The sequence below is a fragment of the Rosa chinensis genome, chromosome 4, assembly GCF_002994745.2.
Source record: "Rosa chinensis cultivar Old Blush chromosome 4, RchiOBHm-V2, whole genome shotgun sequence".
NCBI classification, from domain to species: Eukaryota; Viridiplantae; Streptophyta; class Magnoliopsida; order Rosales; family Rosaceae; genus Rosa; species Rosa chinensis.
Genome location: NC_037091.1, coordinates 20,892,141 through 20,907,350, shown reverse-complemented (window position 1 = coordinate 20,907,350; position 15,210 = coordinate 20,892,141). Strand labels below are relative to the sequence as shown.

At 37.8% G+C, this 15,210-nt stretch overlaps 2 protein-coding genes across 3 annotated transcripts; both read left to right on the top strand.

Moving 5' to 3' along the window:
- Positions 1-6,989: 6,989 nt before the first annotated feature.
- Positions 6,990-12,651, top strand: LOC112195969 (afadin- and alpha-actinin-binding protein). Of its 2 annotated transcripts, none has more exons than XM_024336212.2 (16): positions 6,990-7,145; positions 7,232-7,260; positions 7,363-7,474; positions 7,585-7,682; positions 7,886-7,982; positions 8,070-8,159; positions 8,266-8,328; positions 8,458-8,532; positions 8,615-8,683; positions 8,760-8,837; positions 9,740-9,850; positions 9,925-10,002; positions 10,095-10,214; positions 11,690-11,733; positions 11,802-11,859; positions 12,367-12,651. In XM_024336212.2, exons 1-16 carry the CDS (start codon positions 7,113-7,115, stop codon positions 12,379-12,381), a joined length of 1,170 nt encoding a protein of 389 aa, XP_024191980.1. In that variant the 5' UTR covers positions 6,990-7,112; the 3' UTR covers positions 12,382-12,651. The 2 variants fall into 2 exon arrangements, with proteins under 2 accessions (XP_024191980.1, XP_024191981.1); XM_024336213.2 differs by having other exon boundaries at positions 6,992-7,145; positions 11,832-11,859.
- A 1,055-nt stretch (positions 12,652-13,706) lies between these two features.
- Positions 13,707-14,388, top strand: LOC112198970. Its single transcript, XM_024340047.2, has one exon. It carries the CDS (start codon positions 13,795-13,797, stop codon positions 14,362-14,364), a length of 570 nt encoding a protein of 189 aa, XP_024195815.1. The 5' UTR covers positions 13,707-13,794; the 3' UTR covers positions 14,365-14,388.
- The last annotated feature ends 822 nt before the right edge of the window (positions 14,389-15,210 follow it).

The following is a 15,210-nucleotide window of genomic DNA, read 5'->3' as shown; positions in this document are numbered from 1 at the left end:
CACATATGCACGAGCTCGGTTTAACGTCCTCTACAACTTTCATGAAGAACATTTTCTCAAATTTTAACCCGAACAAAAAGTCAACTATTTAGGGCCACTAAAGTTACCGAAAAAAAAGAGTAAAGGTAAAACAAATTGTCGTTTACTATCCAACGACTAGTAAACCGGTGAATTTAGGTTCGGGACGTTATAGAAACCCTAATCTTAGGGATACTTTTGGACGTTCTGGTCCATATAATCGCTCTATTTGATAAGGTAGCTACCAAAATAGAAGGACACAGAACCGAAGAGGTCAACGTGAAAAGAGGGAGGGAGGCAACGCCTCTAGCCATGTTGTGGCGCCACCAACACTAAGAGTCATCCTGATGAAGCTTTCAAAGCGCCTTAATCATGGGAGTCTGAGCATAGAGATGTATGTTCTCAATGTGGAGCATCCGGTCATTAAGCACACATTTGTAGAGCTCATGAGAATGTTGTCATTGCCTACAAAACATATTGTGAAGCAAGAGAAGCTCACTTTGTGGAACAAGAAGATCAAGAAGGTGATCTCGAACTAAGGGTAGAAGACTTCAAATCAGGCCTTGATCAAGAAACTGGCGATTTTGAATAAAGTCTTTATTGTTTCAAGAGATGTCATAGGCAATTGCTATATGTTTTTGTAGTAAATGTCATTAGTTTAGTTTTTCTTCAACTAGGCTCATCCAAAGTAAGTGTGAAGTCTAGGAAGATTTTAAGATAAGTGGTACTTAAGCGAGCCTTGCTCTACAGACATCTCTCTACTTAGCTGGTCACATTTATTTTGGAGTTATCAAAAGAAGTCAAAAGACTACCATTGTTTTGCATTAGCTAGTGTTTGGATTAGATTTTCTTTTGGTCAAAGAAACAATGATGTACACAGTTGGCTTGTGAATAAAACGATGGCCATTATTGTACTTAGCTCAATGTACAAGACCGGACATCTCATTTGTAGTGAACTTGTTAGCTAGGTATTGCTCTGTGCCAATGCAACACCATTAAACTGGTGTAAAAGATATATTTCAATGCTTAAGATGCACGATTGACATAGACTTATTTTATCCTTGCAGAGAGATGATAGATTCGAACCCATCACACACTAGGAACGCCACCAACTAGCCTGCGTCCTCTATCTCCATCCCAAAATGACATTTGTGTTTTAGAAGGTTTTGCTGATATTGGGTACCTCTCTGACCCACACATGGGTAAGACCACGATATCTTGGAGGTCTATAAAACAGACCATAGTCTCTATATCTTCGAACCTTGTAGAGATTATTGTTCTTCACAAAGTGGTTTGTGAATGTATATGGATTGGATCCATAATTACGCATGTTCGAAGCAATTGTGGTTTGAAGCCTATAGCAAAGGGCAGCCACTTCTGGCTCCACCCTTGCCACCGGCGATGTGTATCTTCTTGTCGTAACTAGCTAGCACATGTTGGTTATGGATGTCCAATAAACTTCCAATGTCAAAGATGTTCATCTCAGCATGCTTAACCATTTTCATAACTAGCACGAGTCAAAAACTAAGCATAAAGGGTTGAAAACTACCTCACAAGCCGTGAATTACTGTTCAATCTGAGTTGAACCAAGTTTCACGTAAATCGATCCAAACAACCACCAAAGATCGATCCAGGAGGCTGTTGCGAGCTCCTCGATCAAGCTTGATTTGAAGCTTCACTGACGTTGAAGATCGATCCAAAATACTCAGATTTTCGCCGCCTTGCTGCGCCGTCACCACTGCGAATCACCGCTAGAGGATGCCAGAGCGAGGATTGCACTGAGGAGATGAGCTGATCTGGAAAGTTTCGCCGCCGGAGACCCCCGGAGTTCAACTGAAAAGTCGGGTCGGGTTGGCCGGGTCCGGGTCGGGTCAGATGGATATCTTCGATACTGAAGGTATCAATCGAGAGAGAAGAGAGAGAAAGAAACCTTCCGGAAATGGAAATATGAATTTATGAAGATATTTTCGGATTTTCTCTATTCATACTAAAACAACAACTTCTTCCGAAAGCCATAACTTCGTCATACGAACTCCGATTGACACATTCAGCATGTCCACGAACTCGTATCGATGCGCTCCACAACTTTTGTGAAGGAAGTTTTCCCAGAATCCTAACATATAAAAAGTCAAACTACGCACAACACCCTAAACTGTAAAATTCGAATAATTATACGTACGAACACCATTCCACTTCACATACAACTTACAAATAAAGCACAATAACAATTATTCGTACAATTGGTCCATTATTAATTACCAAAATTAAATAATGGAAATCCAGGTCATCACATTTTTATTAGTCAGGCTTGGCGGGCTTTTGGCCGGCCGGGCCTATGAGTCAGGCTTGAGACTCTTAAACCAAGCCTGGCCCTTTACTCACTAGGCTTTCGTGGGCTTTTATGTGGGTCTGGCTGGACTTTTACCCATCGGACTTGCGGGCCTCTATCGACCCATTTGATCCGCGGGCCAAATGATGAGGGTACGTGGCTAGGGATGACAATGGAGAGGGTAGGATAAGGGGATTAAATTACCATCCTCATACCCGACTTCATTCCCCATCCCCTTACCCGCCCCAATCCCCATAATAAGATACTGGAGATTCCTCGTCCTTGTCCCCATTGGGGATTAGGTCCCTGTACCCGCCCCAATCCCGGTTAACAATATTACTAATTTACTATATAAAAATTCATATAAATAATTTTGGATTGTATAATATGAAGTTAAAATCAAACGTCAAAATAAAATAAATTTTTTATTTCAATCAAGGAAAATTGACATGTTTTTTTTTTTTGATCAATGGAAAATTGACATGTTGATAAAGATCTTTTATTAAAAGAATTTTCCTTTTTTTGAACATCTTTATTAATTAAGCCAATTCTCAGGTAGAATGGTTAAATTTTTGAAGTACCTATAATGCCCACGATTTATTAAAACTCCAAAAATATATAAATATTGTCCAAAGAATATGATGGTAATCTTGACAATAAAAGGCAAACAAAAATTACGGGAAGAGGATTCTGCTGTGGCAGAGGAGAAGAAAAACAAAAAAATTCCCGAGAATTTGGCGGAGAGAGAGAGAGAGAGGCGTAATCGCACACGATCTTCAGACTAGAGAAGAACTGCTAGGCCACGATCTCAACACAGACGAATGCTCAAGACGACGTGGGAGAAAATCGTTGTACAAATGGATGCATCAGGACTCATCCTTCTTCCAATTTACAGTTCATACGACAATAGAAAACAGAGAAAGAAAGAAGAGCAGAGCAGGTTTGAAGGAAGAGAAAGAGAAAGAAACAAATCGGATAAAATTATTATCAACTCGGTTGACAGTGTTGCAGATTCACTTGAAGTCAGACTTGATATTGTTATTGGGTAATTTTCAAATTTCAAATTCTATGTATTTGGGTTTTCGTTTTCGATTGAAGTTTCATATGTTAATTGCTGCATCGGGTTATTTTCAAGTTTTCACTTATTTAAGCAAACGGAGAAAGCCAGATAACCAACGTGGAATGAAGAAACGAGGAAAAGAGGAAATCAAAACCTGTTCTCTTTGAAGATTTTGCAATTCTGTGTGAGTCTAGGTGCCTTATATTTCTTATCAGTCGTGTGTTAACTGATTTCACCCACACCTCTTTCTTCACTTGCATTGAATAATGCTTTTAGTCCTCTTAATGTTGTTATTGTATCAATTGTTGCCCTTTTGCTTTTCCAAATTTAAATGTGTTTTGGGTTTTTGTTTGGTTTTCAAATCCTCATTGTTGTTAGATGCATTCAATTCCTTCTCACTTCGTTAGTCTTTTCCAAATTTTGTTTACCAAGTCAATTGTTTTTGATGGGATTGATTGTAAGGCATGCATAATTATTTACCAGAGGGGTAAAAGATGGGGCTTAGTTTAGAGATACATGCAATTGAGGTTGTTGGGTATCAGAAAGTAGGGAACTTTGTTTCTGGGGAATGGCATATGTGCTTTGCTGAGTTAGGTACAGAAGAATTGCATTCTTTGGTTTTTGGTTATTGGGTTATCAACAAGTAGCAAATTGGTTTTGATTTTTTGATTGAGATTCTATTGATCTGGACAGGTCGTTAAAAGAGCTTTTATGTTTTTCTTTTTTTGGCAGGCAATGGGTTGGGTTGGTTTTATTTTAAGAATGACAATTAGTATCGCAATAGTGGTGTAACTTTGAATAATATCAAGTTATGAACATATATAAAATGGAACATAAGCAGAGCAAATGAACTGTAAAGACATTTTGGTTTAGTTTTTTACTTTATACTGTCTAGTACTTTGGTTTAGTATGCAACTGATTTGCTATGAATGGAGAAAATGATGGATTACTTTCATGATTTTGTTCATCAGCGTTTGCAGGGGTCCATTCAGATGCAGTTGTCATGACCGAAACAGAAAGAGGAAGACTTTGAGAAATACAAAGGTAAGGCATGCTTATGCAAATTGCCAATTAAAGTTTGAGTCCTTGAATTGAAGGTTTAGTAATTTTCATTTTCAGGTCTGGAAGATTTGGAATTTATATAAAGGGTTCAAACCAAGTGAATCTTCGTTGACCTGTATCTTTGGTTTAATTTGGTTTGTTCGATAAGTTGCCGGAATCGATGCAGAGACAATGAGTTTGTGTACAAGAACAATGGCCAGCATTGACTAAGTGAGTTTCTCATCTTTGATATTTCTCTTCTTCATGATTGATATAACAATTAGTTATCTTTTGAACATCTTGATTTGTTTCATCAAAATTGGTTGGGTTTGCTGTGACCTTTACTTTGTTTTGTCTCAATCCCGTAACTATTGAATACTCATATCAAAATTTGTTGGTGTGTGTTGCAGATTGTGTGTTGCAACTTGCAAGGTATGCTAATCAATTTTCAAGTAACCTAATAGTTGCTTGGGGAAGAGGGAGAGGGAGAGGGAGAGATTTGGCTGGATATATGCTGTAGAGGTTTTTGTATTTCCACCTTTTGATTGTTAGTTCTGTTGCCATAACTGATAAATTTATCATGGGATGAGTTTATCCAAACCATGAGTAGTATCCAAAACTTTGCAAGTTATAGTTACAATCAGTCATGTTTATGATTTAAATATCTTTTAAGAGATTATGAATAATCAGCGTTGGATTGCAGGGATACTTTGTTAGCGTTCTTTTCTTACATGCTTGCTGATATTGTTTAGTTTTTAAGAAATTAAGTCAACCATATATATATATATTTTTAAATAATAATAAGGGATCAGGCGATATTAGTTCATCGGAGGCAGACAGTGTAGGGAACAAGTCCCACTCTCAATCCCTAAGGAGAAGGGTCTGCCACACTCTGAGAACCCACTCTCAATCCCAGTTGAGGCGATATTAGTTCATCGGAGGCGGACAATATAGATGAAAAGAAGCAAATACAAAACAGTTGGGGGGACCAAACCAAAACCCAACCTGAAATAAACAAGGAAGAGGCAAACCCTCTTGCCATAAACAATCAAAGGAAGAAAAAAAAAAAACAAATGAAAAAACAAAAGAAACCATCAACAAAACCTATAATAAAACATAGAAGACTGATCTCGCCCATAAGGACCAGCAATAAAAGATGGAAGATCATCCCACCATCTATAACCCGCATTGAGCGCCCCATGATTAGCAAGAGCATCAGCTACAGTGTTCCCCTCCCGAAAAGTGTGAGAAACTCTAAAATGAATCGTATGGGTGAAAAACAAACAGTTAGACCATGCAATCCGTAGTCTCCACGGAACCATATAGTTATCTTTGTAATCAGTAAATAATAGAGAGCTAGGGAGGCCAAATAAAAAACCAATCTCTTTTTTTGTTTTTTCCTTCTTTTAAGTAAATTGGTTTCAAATCTTCTGTTTCCTTATTCTTTTTCCCCTCCTTCCATTTGGATGCAGGACTGGCTGTTGATATCATAATTTTGGTGGAAGCTTGAAGCCTTGAAGTGACTTCAAGAAACATGTATTCACATAAATGGCATGCATGTTGCTATAATTATTCCATAGCAGGAAGGCTGATGGGGAATTGTAGTGACATGAAATCTAAAAAGCAGAGGACCGCTTTTTTTTTGTTTACAAGTTTGAGAGTTGAATACATCTGTTTCAAGTTGTAAATATTTACAATTTGTAGAATTTAGAAAAGAAAGACGACGAGGAAGAGAGAAGTATGTTTAAACAGACGCCATAATGCTTTTTTTGACCAACTCTTCTATGTGAATGTTCCTAACTAGGAAAAAGATTTAGAAATTCACACAGCAAAGGTTAATACAATGTCAATTTAAAGAAAAACAATACATAAAGATATTGCATAAATGCACGCGGCCCTTTCGCACGTGCAATAAGGCCAAAAAAAAAATACAGTAAAAAGAAAAAAGAAAAAATAACAAACTGCACGTGCATAGGAAGAGAGGAAGAACAATACGCACGCGCAAGCGTGGCCCTTCCGCACGCGCATCGCACGTGCAGGAAGGCTAGTATATATTTATTTCAGATAATTCTTATTGGGTGGGTATGAGAATGAGAATTAAAATACCATCCTTGCCCCGTATCCTATTTCAAAATTCAAATACTGAGGATCTCTATTCCCATTACCCTATTTTCCCCGAATTTCTCCCCGTTAAATTCGAATACCCGATGGAGATTTTTGCCACCCCTAGATGAGGCCCAAGAAATCTATCATTTCATCAAAATCGTGTTGTTGGTTTCCTGCATAACCAAAAATATAGAAACGTACATTATAACGGTGGGATCCACAACAGTCACTTTAGTCACTCCTTTTTTGGCATCTGGCGCCATTTACTTCAAATGCTCTACTTCCCACAAAACCACTTTACTCACCACTTCCCCAATCACACTGAACCACGCCACTGAACCACATTGACCAAACTCAAATCCCACTAATACCATTCGCTCCCTCACCAAACCTCAGTGCAACTTCACACAGGAGAACACCACTTGTCGAAGCCTAACCACCCGAGTCTCGCCCGGTCCAAAAAAATTTGAAAGCCTCCGAGTCTGGCCACCGCCTCAGATCTATCGACTCTCTCTCTCTCTCACTGTGATAGCTTGAAGAAGAAGAAGGCTCTTAACAATGCCAGCGACTGATGCAGACTTCGATCTCAGAGTACTGTTTCTCTCTCTAACGCTTAACTCTTACAATGGCGCTTTCCGTTTTCTCTCTCCTAACATCTCTTTCTCTATCTGTGACAGCCTTCTCCTCAGTCCGCGTTCGCAATCGGGTCAGTTGCGCACTATTTTTAGGGTTTGTGGTTTGATTATATACCTCGCATTGTGTATTTGTGTGCGTGTGTTGATTTCTAGGGCTTTGATTTTGGTTTCAGAGAGTACGCATTTGCCGATGTGGGGAATTTGGAGCACTGTATCAAGTATTTGAACCAGACGCTCGTTACTTTCGGATTCCCGGCTTCGCTTGATCTCTTCGCCAATGATCCGGTGCGTTTTGTTACATTTTGGTTGTTTTGAACTTTTGATTGAGGAAATTTCAATCTTTTTGTTGTTTTTGAGTTTGTTCAGTGAAGAGATTTATCTGTTGCAATTTGTAGGTTTCGGTAGCTCGGACTTGCAATTGTATGTATTCTTTGATTCAGCAGAGACAACGCGATGTAGAATTTCGAGAGTCTGCTAACGAACAGAGACAGCGGTATGATTCTCTCCTAGAGTTAATGCAGTAGTTTAAGTTTTCGTTGGGGTTTCGTGTTTCATTTTGGGTTAATTTACTATTTTTTATGTGTTCACTGAGCACATTGTCACTATGGTTATGTTTGCCCAGTCTGCCTTGACTTCGAGTTGATTTTAGGGAGATAGTTATGGTTTTTTCTTTATTTGCATTTTTCATGTTACAAGGCTATTGTCAGACATATCAAGGTTAGAAGCTAAAGTTGAGCGGCTTGAGGGGCATATTCAAGCCAAAGATAGGGAAATAGCAACAATGACACGAACGGTTAGAAACTTACATTTCTTTTTAGAAAGTGGATTCTGTATGGATTTCTTAGTTTTGCTGATTCTTCTGGAAGTTCTCTGTCATTAGGAAGCTAAAGCTACAGCGGCTTTTAAGTCTCAAATTGAGAAGCTGCAGAAAGAGCGAGATGAGTTTCAGAGAATGGTCATTGGGAATCAGGTTGGACATTTGGATTTAATGTAGTGTCTTTACTGAATTTTGGGTGCTACTATGTGAACTGGACAAATCCTGACAAGTATTAGTGATATGTTGATGCTGTCCAAAGCAAGTTAAGACTCAACAAATGCATGAGATGAAGAAAAAAGAAAAGGAGTACATAAAGCTGCAGGTACTTTATATTCTAAATCTGTTCTCTACTATTAGGACAACATTTGGGTAATTATGTTTCAAAATAAGATTTCATACATGACTGCTGACATTGATTTAAAAAGTAAGAGTCATGCTTTTATAATCTCAGGAGAGACTAAACCAAGTGTTGATGGAGAAAAAGAAGGAATCTAGATCTGGCATGGAGATAATGAACTTGCTTCAGGTACTAATCAGCTGAATTTCATACTGGCCTATACAATTTCATATTCATCCACCTAATTTTTCCTAATTATGCATGAAAACAGAAAGAAGGGAGGCAGCAGCGTGGAACATGGAACGGAAAGAAGACTGATAATGATTTTTATAAAAAGATTGTACGCAGCTTGGTCGATTTATTTAGCCTTCTATAACCACTTCCTGTCCAATGTGTGACTATTTCATTTTTGGCAGGTGGATGCTTATGAGGCCAAAAATCAAGACTTGATGGCGGAGAATTCCGATCTGAAGGCATTATTACGATCAATGCAGGTAACTCCAATCCCTGTGTACACCATGATTGCCAATCCGGGTGGGGCGGGTGGTGGTGGTTCATGATGTCCAATTTATGAGACAGCATCCTTGATTCTTGAAGCATTTTTATCGACTGCTGTGGCTTTTTATGTCCCTCCTCCTTTCTGTTTCTCTTCCAGTCAAGTCACTTTTTATTACACAGCAAGTATTATTAAAGATATGTGTTCTTGTTTCTCAGTGACACTATTGAAACTTGTCTAATATTCCTGTTCTGTGGATGAAGGGAAAACATCATAAGTTTTGCTAAAAACATAGATGGTTTTGTTTACCTACTTGATGGTTATGTTTACCTATTTTGCGAGTAAAGATCAACAGAGGACACTTCTCTAAGGATCATCAATTCATCTTCATGTACTGATATTGCTCACATATTGCGACGCTCATCTATGCTTTCTTGATATGTTATTATTTTGTTCTCTACTCACTGATGCTTCAGTTGTCATGTTTCAAAGTAGTTAGAAATAAGTAATTTAGTGGATGTCATGTCCAGCCTGACAGTTTAACCATACTAGAAAATTTGTTTCTGTAAAGCTTTGATTTGGTGCAATACCCTATGATGCTGGAGATAGTAATAAAGGCTTAAAGTTGAAAACTGCCTGTGAAACTCTTTGTTTTTCGGCATTTATCCTTGTGTCTCTGCATTTTGTGATTTGCTTTTCCTGATGTAGTTGCATATGTGCATGTGAAGTAGTACTTCAAATTAGTGAGCACCTAGGAATTCCTCCGCTTTCCAGTGTTTTCGAACCAGATTTTTTGTTGTTGTTATTTCATACTCTCAGTCATTTTAATTATGCGATGATTTTAGTTCTTGTTTCTTTGTTTGGCAATGGGTTTAAAATTGTAGACCGGTTTCCTTACAGATGGATATGCGTGATTTCATAAATCATCCAAATGGGCAGTCTAAGCAGTCTCTAGCTGCCAATGAACGGGTTGAAACTGACCACACACAATCTCCATTGGGTGGAAGAACGGTATGTTTTTCTTTATAAGTGACGTTCCTTCCATTCAAGTGCTATTTTTATCACCATCTTTATACTCCTTGCAGGATGTCTTTGATCTGCCCTTTCACATGGCCAGAAATCAAATAGAAGAAAGTCTCCGAAATAAGATGGCTTCGATAAAGGTAATTTGTTTTCCATTTACCACATGTTCATGATGTGACTGTTGTAAAAGGTGAATTATTGAAGTGTTCTGCTGATTTCATGAAATTTGAAGGAGCGTATGGGTCAATTGCAAGATGCACAAAAAGAAGCGGAGGTTACTTCTGAAGCAACTGAGAGGGAGCTTGAGCTTGAAGCTCAACTTGTTGAGGCGAGGAGCATAATCCAAGAGCAGGTCTTGCTCTCTTACTTGGATACAAGATAGATGATGACTTTAAATTTAATGCACTACATGCTTTATATATTAAGGCATCTCTGTGTGTATAATGCATCTCTTATGATGATGTCTTCATTTTAACAAAAATAATGACTGTTGTCGGACCACCCACAACGAGGTTTAGTTATCCAAGCTGCCCATTTCTTAACTTCCTTCAAGCACCAATGCAAAAGACCAACAAACTCTGAAATTGGATTTTCTTTTTTAATTTAGCAACTGTTTTCTTAAGGATGATCGTTGAACGGACATTTCATATGAATGGACCACATTGATTGTTGGACATCCATAGTGTGGTCTTTATGCTTTCAATTTCCGGGCATCCTCATTTGAGCAAGACCATATTTGTTATATATCTTAATGCTGTACCTAATGTCATGTTACCAGATTATAAATCCGGACTAGACATACATTCAAAGAAGAACCTGTTATATGATTCAACATTTCTGTAACATAATATGCCTGGCTGCTACAATAGTTTGGCACTCATTGCTTTATATCATGTAATGGTGCCTTTAAGTGATGTTAGATTGTGTTGATGTGATTTGCATGTTTGTTATCAGTTCAGTGTATTTAATTTCTGCCTGTCGATGGATAGCTGAATAACTTTTCATTTTCCTAGCCATAAATTGTTTGTTATTGATCAAGGCCATAACTTATTTGGTTTGGTACTTCTTGGACTAATCAACTTAATGTTATATAGGCATCCTGCGTTGTAAAATATGAGTACTTCAGACAGTGCAAGTTGATTTTGGTTGTGCTTAGGATTGAGTTATAGGATACAGTTGTTACATACTTCTTTCAGTTCACAACTATTGCGTAGATTGTTGCCTGTGTTTGGAGTGGTTTGGGTTGCAAGAAAACTGTATACTGGCCCCGGGTTGTCTGTGTGGTGGGGGTGGCAAACATAAGTACATTACTCTTTCCTGTTGGGCAGTGATGGCACTATTAGTGGTTGTTTAGTTGGAGAGGAATGAAACAATTTTCGCAATGGGGTGGAGGAATTTAGACTTTTAACGTCTCTTTTGTGTCAATCTTTAAATCATTTGAGGGACATTCCCTATAATGTTATCATCTTGATTGGATGGATGCTTTGTAGGTCTTTTAAACGTTTGTAGGAGACTATGCTCTGACGGATTACTTGTCCATCTTTCTTCTGCTCATTTACTTCTTCTCATTGGATGCCTCTTCATCTCTGTTTTTATCTCTTTAGAAAAAAGTCACTTGAAAAGTAATTTTAAAACAGTTGATGTGCTTAGGCATTCTGTTCTTCAAATAATTTCTTTGAAAATCTATGTCAGTTTGTAAGGGGAGTGCATTTATACTGAAAGAAAGAAAAAAAGTGGAGTGTGTTATATTGAGCAGTGCACGGGTAGAAAATTTTCCATTATTTTGATTTGGTTCAACTATAAATATGGTGATTGGTTTTATTGCAGGCGTCCATAATGTCCAAACAATTTACCAAGCCTGAGAGGCAAAGGTATTCCACTTGTTCCTTCTAATCTTTTAATGAAGTAGATATTTATATGGTTATACCAATGCATGCAGGAGTCTGAATGGCTATTTTAATTCTGGCAGGGAATCTATCATTTCGTCACCTGCGGAGGTATGAATGACATATTATATATCATTTTGTCATCTCTAGAGTTTATAATATCAAGCAAGCATACCCTTGCATCATGACTTGAATTATCATGAAAATCTCCAACTGTGATGTTGATTTGAAAATGGTGATTTGGGTATTTCATATTCAAATGTATCTTGGACAATTTCTCCAAATAATTTTCCTACCAATTCTGCACTCTTTAGAATCTTGATGAACTTATTACTTATGTATGAATAAAAAACTATTTGTTAACAATCAACATTTTAATGGTTTGGATGAGCTTGAGCTGCAAAATCTGAGGACTTTCTATCAGTAGATAATTAGACAGTAGGGTCACAAGTCACAACCATGTTTTTGTTGTGCTATCATGGAAGTGTTTTTGTGGGTGTCTTTCATACATAGAACTTTCAATTCCTTTGAATAAACAATGCAATTAAGACCTGATAAAAGTCACTTTGTTCCACAGCAAAATGCGCTTTTCTGATTTGCTTCTTGGTTGATGTTCAGGGGGTAAGAAACTAACAAGCTTGACGACATCTGAATTGTTTGGCAAATGTCTATGATTATTTGAAGTTGGTTGTATGCTGAGAATCTGAGATGAATGGCAGCTTGTATTTAAGCTATTGTATGATTTATTCTGACCAAGAGTATTCTGAACGACGTGTTCAGTTTGTAAAACCTAGAAGGCATTTAGTCTGTCTTGTCAATGTAATTATGAACTAGCTATTCTTATGAACCATGCTTCAAGTTTAGTTAATTTCTTTCCTCGGGTTGAGTTTATTTTATCCTTCATCTTTTCAATTCTTTGCTTTGTGGATGTGCTGTAGATCTCCTTGCTTCCCTAGATTTTCCAACCTATTTTTGTTCTTCTCTTATGCACCTCACTGCTTGCTCACAAGCTTTGCATACAGCATTGTTGCAGATTGTCTTGTTGAGATGATTCATTTGTTGGTTACGAATTCTATTCTCAACTTATGAATGTCTAGTATTATTTGGTTTCGTCATACTTCAGTTTCAATATCAACTTGTAGTTTTTTATTGTCATGATTAATGCTTAATACGCTTGAAGCAATTAAGTTTGGACATCACCTTCATCAGTGGAGAGGTTTATGGGATGACAGAGGTTTACACTGCTTTTGTGTAGTCCATAAGTTTTATCAATGGAGGTCGGTTCGTATATGATTCTAGTCTATTGATACTCAACTGCTTCATCCCTCTATAATCTCTTTTAATAGTATGTATGATTGATCATATATAATGTCTGGAAAACAAAACAAGATGAAAGTCAACTTGATACGTTGGATTCATTGAATCTGAACCCTCCAAAATGTCCCCTTATTTCTTTTTAAAAGAGTACAGACATGCACTTCTGATCATTTAACCAAACTAGAATATGGTACTGTTCTAACCTTCCAGCCTTCTAGGCTTTCCAACATGGCGGTGTGGCAATTTCTGACCCCAATGGCTGGTTGGTTTTATTTTTAGTCTTAGGATTTGGTAAATAAGAAGCAAAGGTGCACTACTTGTCTTAAGGATTTGGTAATTTGCACATGCGACAGAGGCGGCACCCAGAATTAATGAATGCTTAACGTAAGCTTAAGAAAAAAGATAATAATACTCCTTTTTCCTCATCATTTACTTGCCTATTATAAGATATATATGAAATTATAAATGCAAGTCACTCAAAGGAGAAGTAACAAAATCACAAGTAAATCAATTCTACTTTACAAAACAGCAGGATCATGCACCCCAAGACACCATCACATGCCTTTGAACCCGGGATTTTAAATCCTTCTGTGCATGTATAAAGAGTACCTCCCATAGACTTGAGACTCCCATATCTGACCTTCATATCATTTCCTCAAAGCTCAAATACCCAGAAAACCAAACTGTGAAACACATCGATACCGAGGATCCAAATCAGTAACAATTGAAATGGATGGGTTTTCGTTCAACAGAAGTCTGTCAAGAAACTCTTCAGTGGGTTGCTCTTCTCGGATTTATTATTGCAGGACCAACGAAGGGGTTCCATTCAATTGGGAAATGCAGCCAGGGACACCCAGGAATCCACCTAAAGAAGAAGCAATTGCACCACTAACACCTCCTCCAGCAGTGATCAGCTTAGGACTACCCAAGCCATGCATTGATGTTCGACACTCGAAGCCTCCAACAAGGCCAAGGCTTGGGTTTTGGAGAAAAAGCAAGAAAAACAAAGAAAGTAAAAATGTTACTACTGTTAACAATGTCGCCAGAGGATCAGATAAGTTTGATATGTTCGACTTCTGTAGCTCAGATTCTGAATTCATGGCATCAACTTCACCTCGGAACTCAAGCTCTTCATCCTCATCGTCGCTTTCGTTCTCGAAAGGTCGACTTTCTAGGGAGTGTTCAAGTTTGCGGAGTACTCCAGCAAGGGATTCCTTCAGTAGTAACGCTGCTGCTCATTTCAGCTGCAGTCCTTGGAATTTTAGCTCTGTTCTGATTAGCATTGCAAGGCGGGTTTGATATGTACGCTAGAAATTTATGTTTTAGGTTAAATTCCTTATGGTAACTTCTGTACGTATTATATATATATTCGTTGATACAATCATTCTTTTGCAATAAGCAGGTACTCAAATAAAATTGAACTTTTCTTCTTTTAAAAAGACGGACATAATTCATTGATTGTCAAAGAGAACGACGCATATAATAATTCCTAAGGCTCGAACCAAAACCTCTAATGTTTAAGTCAAACTAAGATTAGTATCAAGTGCCACTCAGTCTTATGAATCAAGCATGCAAGCGAATCCAAGTCTCAAAAACAGCTAATAAAAAGCTGTGGAACTTCCAATCCGCAATGCAGTTCATTGTGGTGCAGTCGAAAGTTGATAGACTAAATGTCTAAATGAATACATGAAACATGATCGCATCTGTAGTACGTATGCTAGTATGCTTAGAGAAGCGACACCACACATCTGCAATAACTTAATTTGGAAGCTCAGAGTGGTTCTCAAGGCCTCGGATGGTAGACTGATAGTGATCAACCTCCAAATCATGAGCTGGCACCATTATTGCAAACTTTTGCATCTGGGTAAAGAAAGAGCTGGGCTGAACCTGGGACTTAGGTCAATGTAGACTCAACCTCGTCAGCAACTTTTTTGTGTTGTTGGTGATATATGAGAAGAAAGCAAATACAAAAAAAATCATTGCCATGCCCAAACTCTTAAAAATATATAGAACTGTGGAAGACGAGGTTTACTACAGCTGGCTGCAAAGTGCACACTGGATATATGTTAGAACTTCGAAGTTCAACTTGGTGAATGAAATTATTCTAAAGAGACTTTTTTGACAAGCAGAAAAGAATACCAACAG

What these genes read in the sequence shown, in the direction of transcription:
- LOC112195969 (XM_024336212.2), top strand. Translation starts at nt 7,113, where the DNA reads ATGCCAGCGACTGATGCAGACTTCGATCTCAGA. An exon ending in CAGTCCGCGTTCGCAATCGG is followed by an intron (nt 7,261 to 7,362) that starts GTCAGTTGCGCA and finishes TTTTGGTTTCAG; the next exon opens with AGAGTACGCATTTGCCGATG. An exon ending in CTCCATTGGGTGGAAGAACG is followed by an intron (nt 9,851 to 9,924) that starts GTATGTTTTTCT and finishes TACTCCTTGCAG; the next exon opens with GATGTCTTTGATCTGCCCTT.
- LOC112198970 (XM_024340047.2), top strand. Translation starts at nt 13,795, where the DNA reads ATGGATGGGTTTTCGTTCAACAGAAGTCTGTCAAGAAACTCTTCAGTG.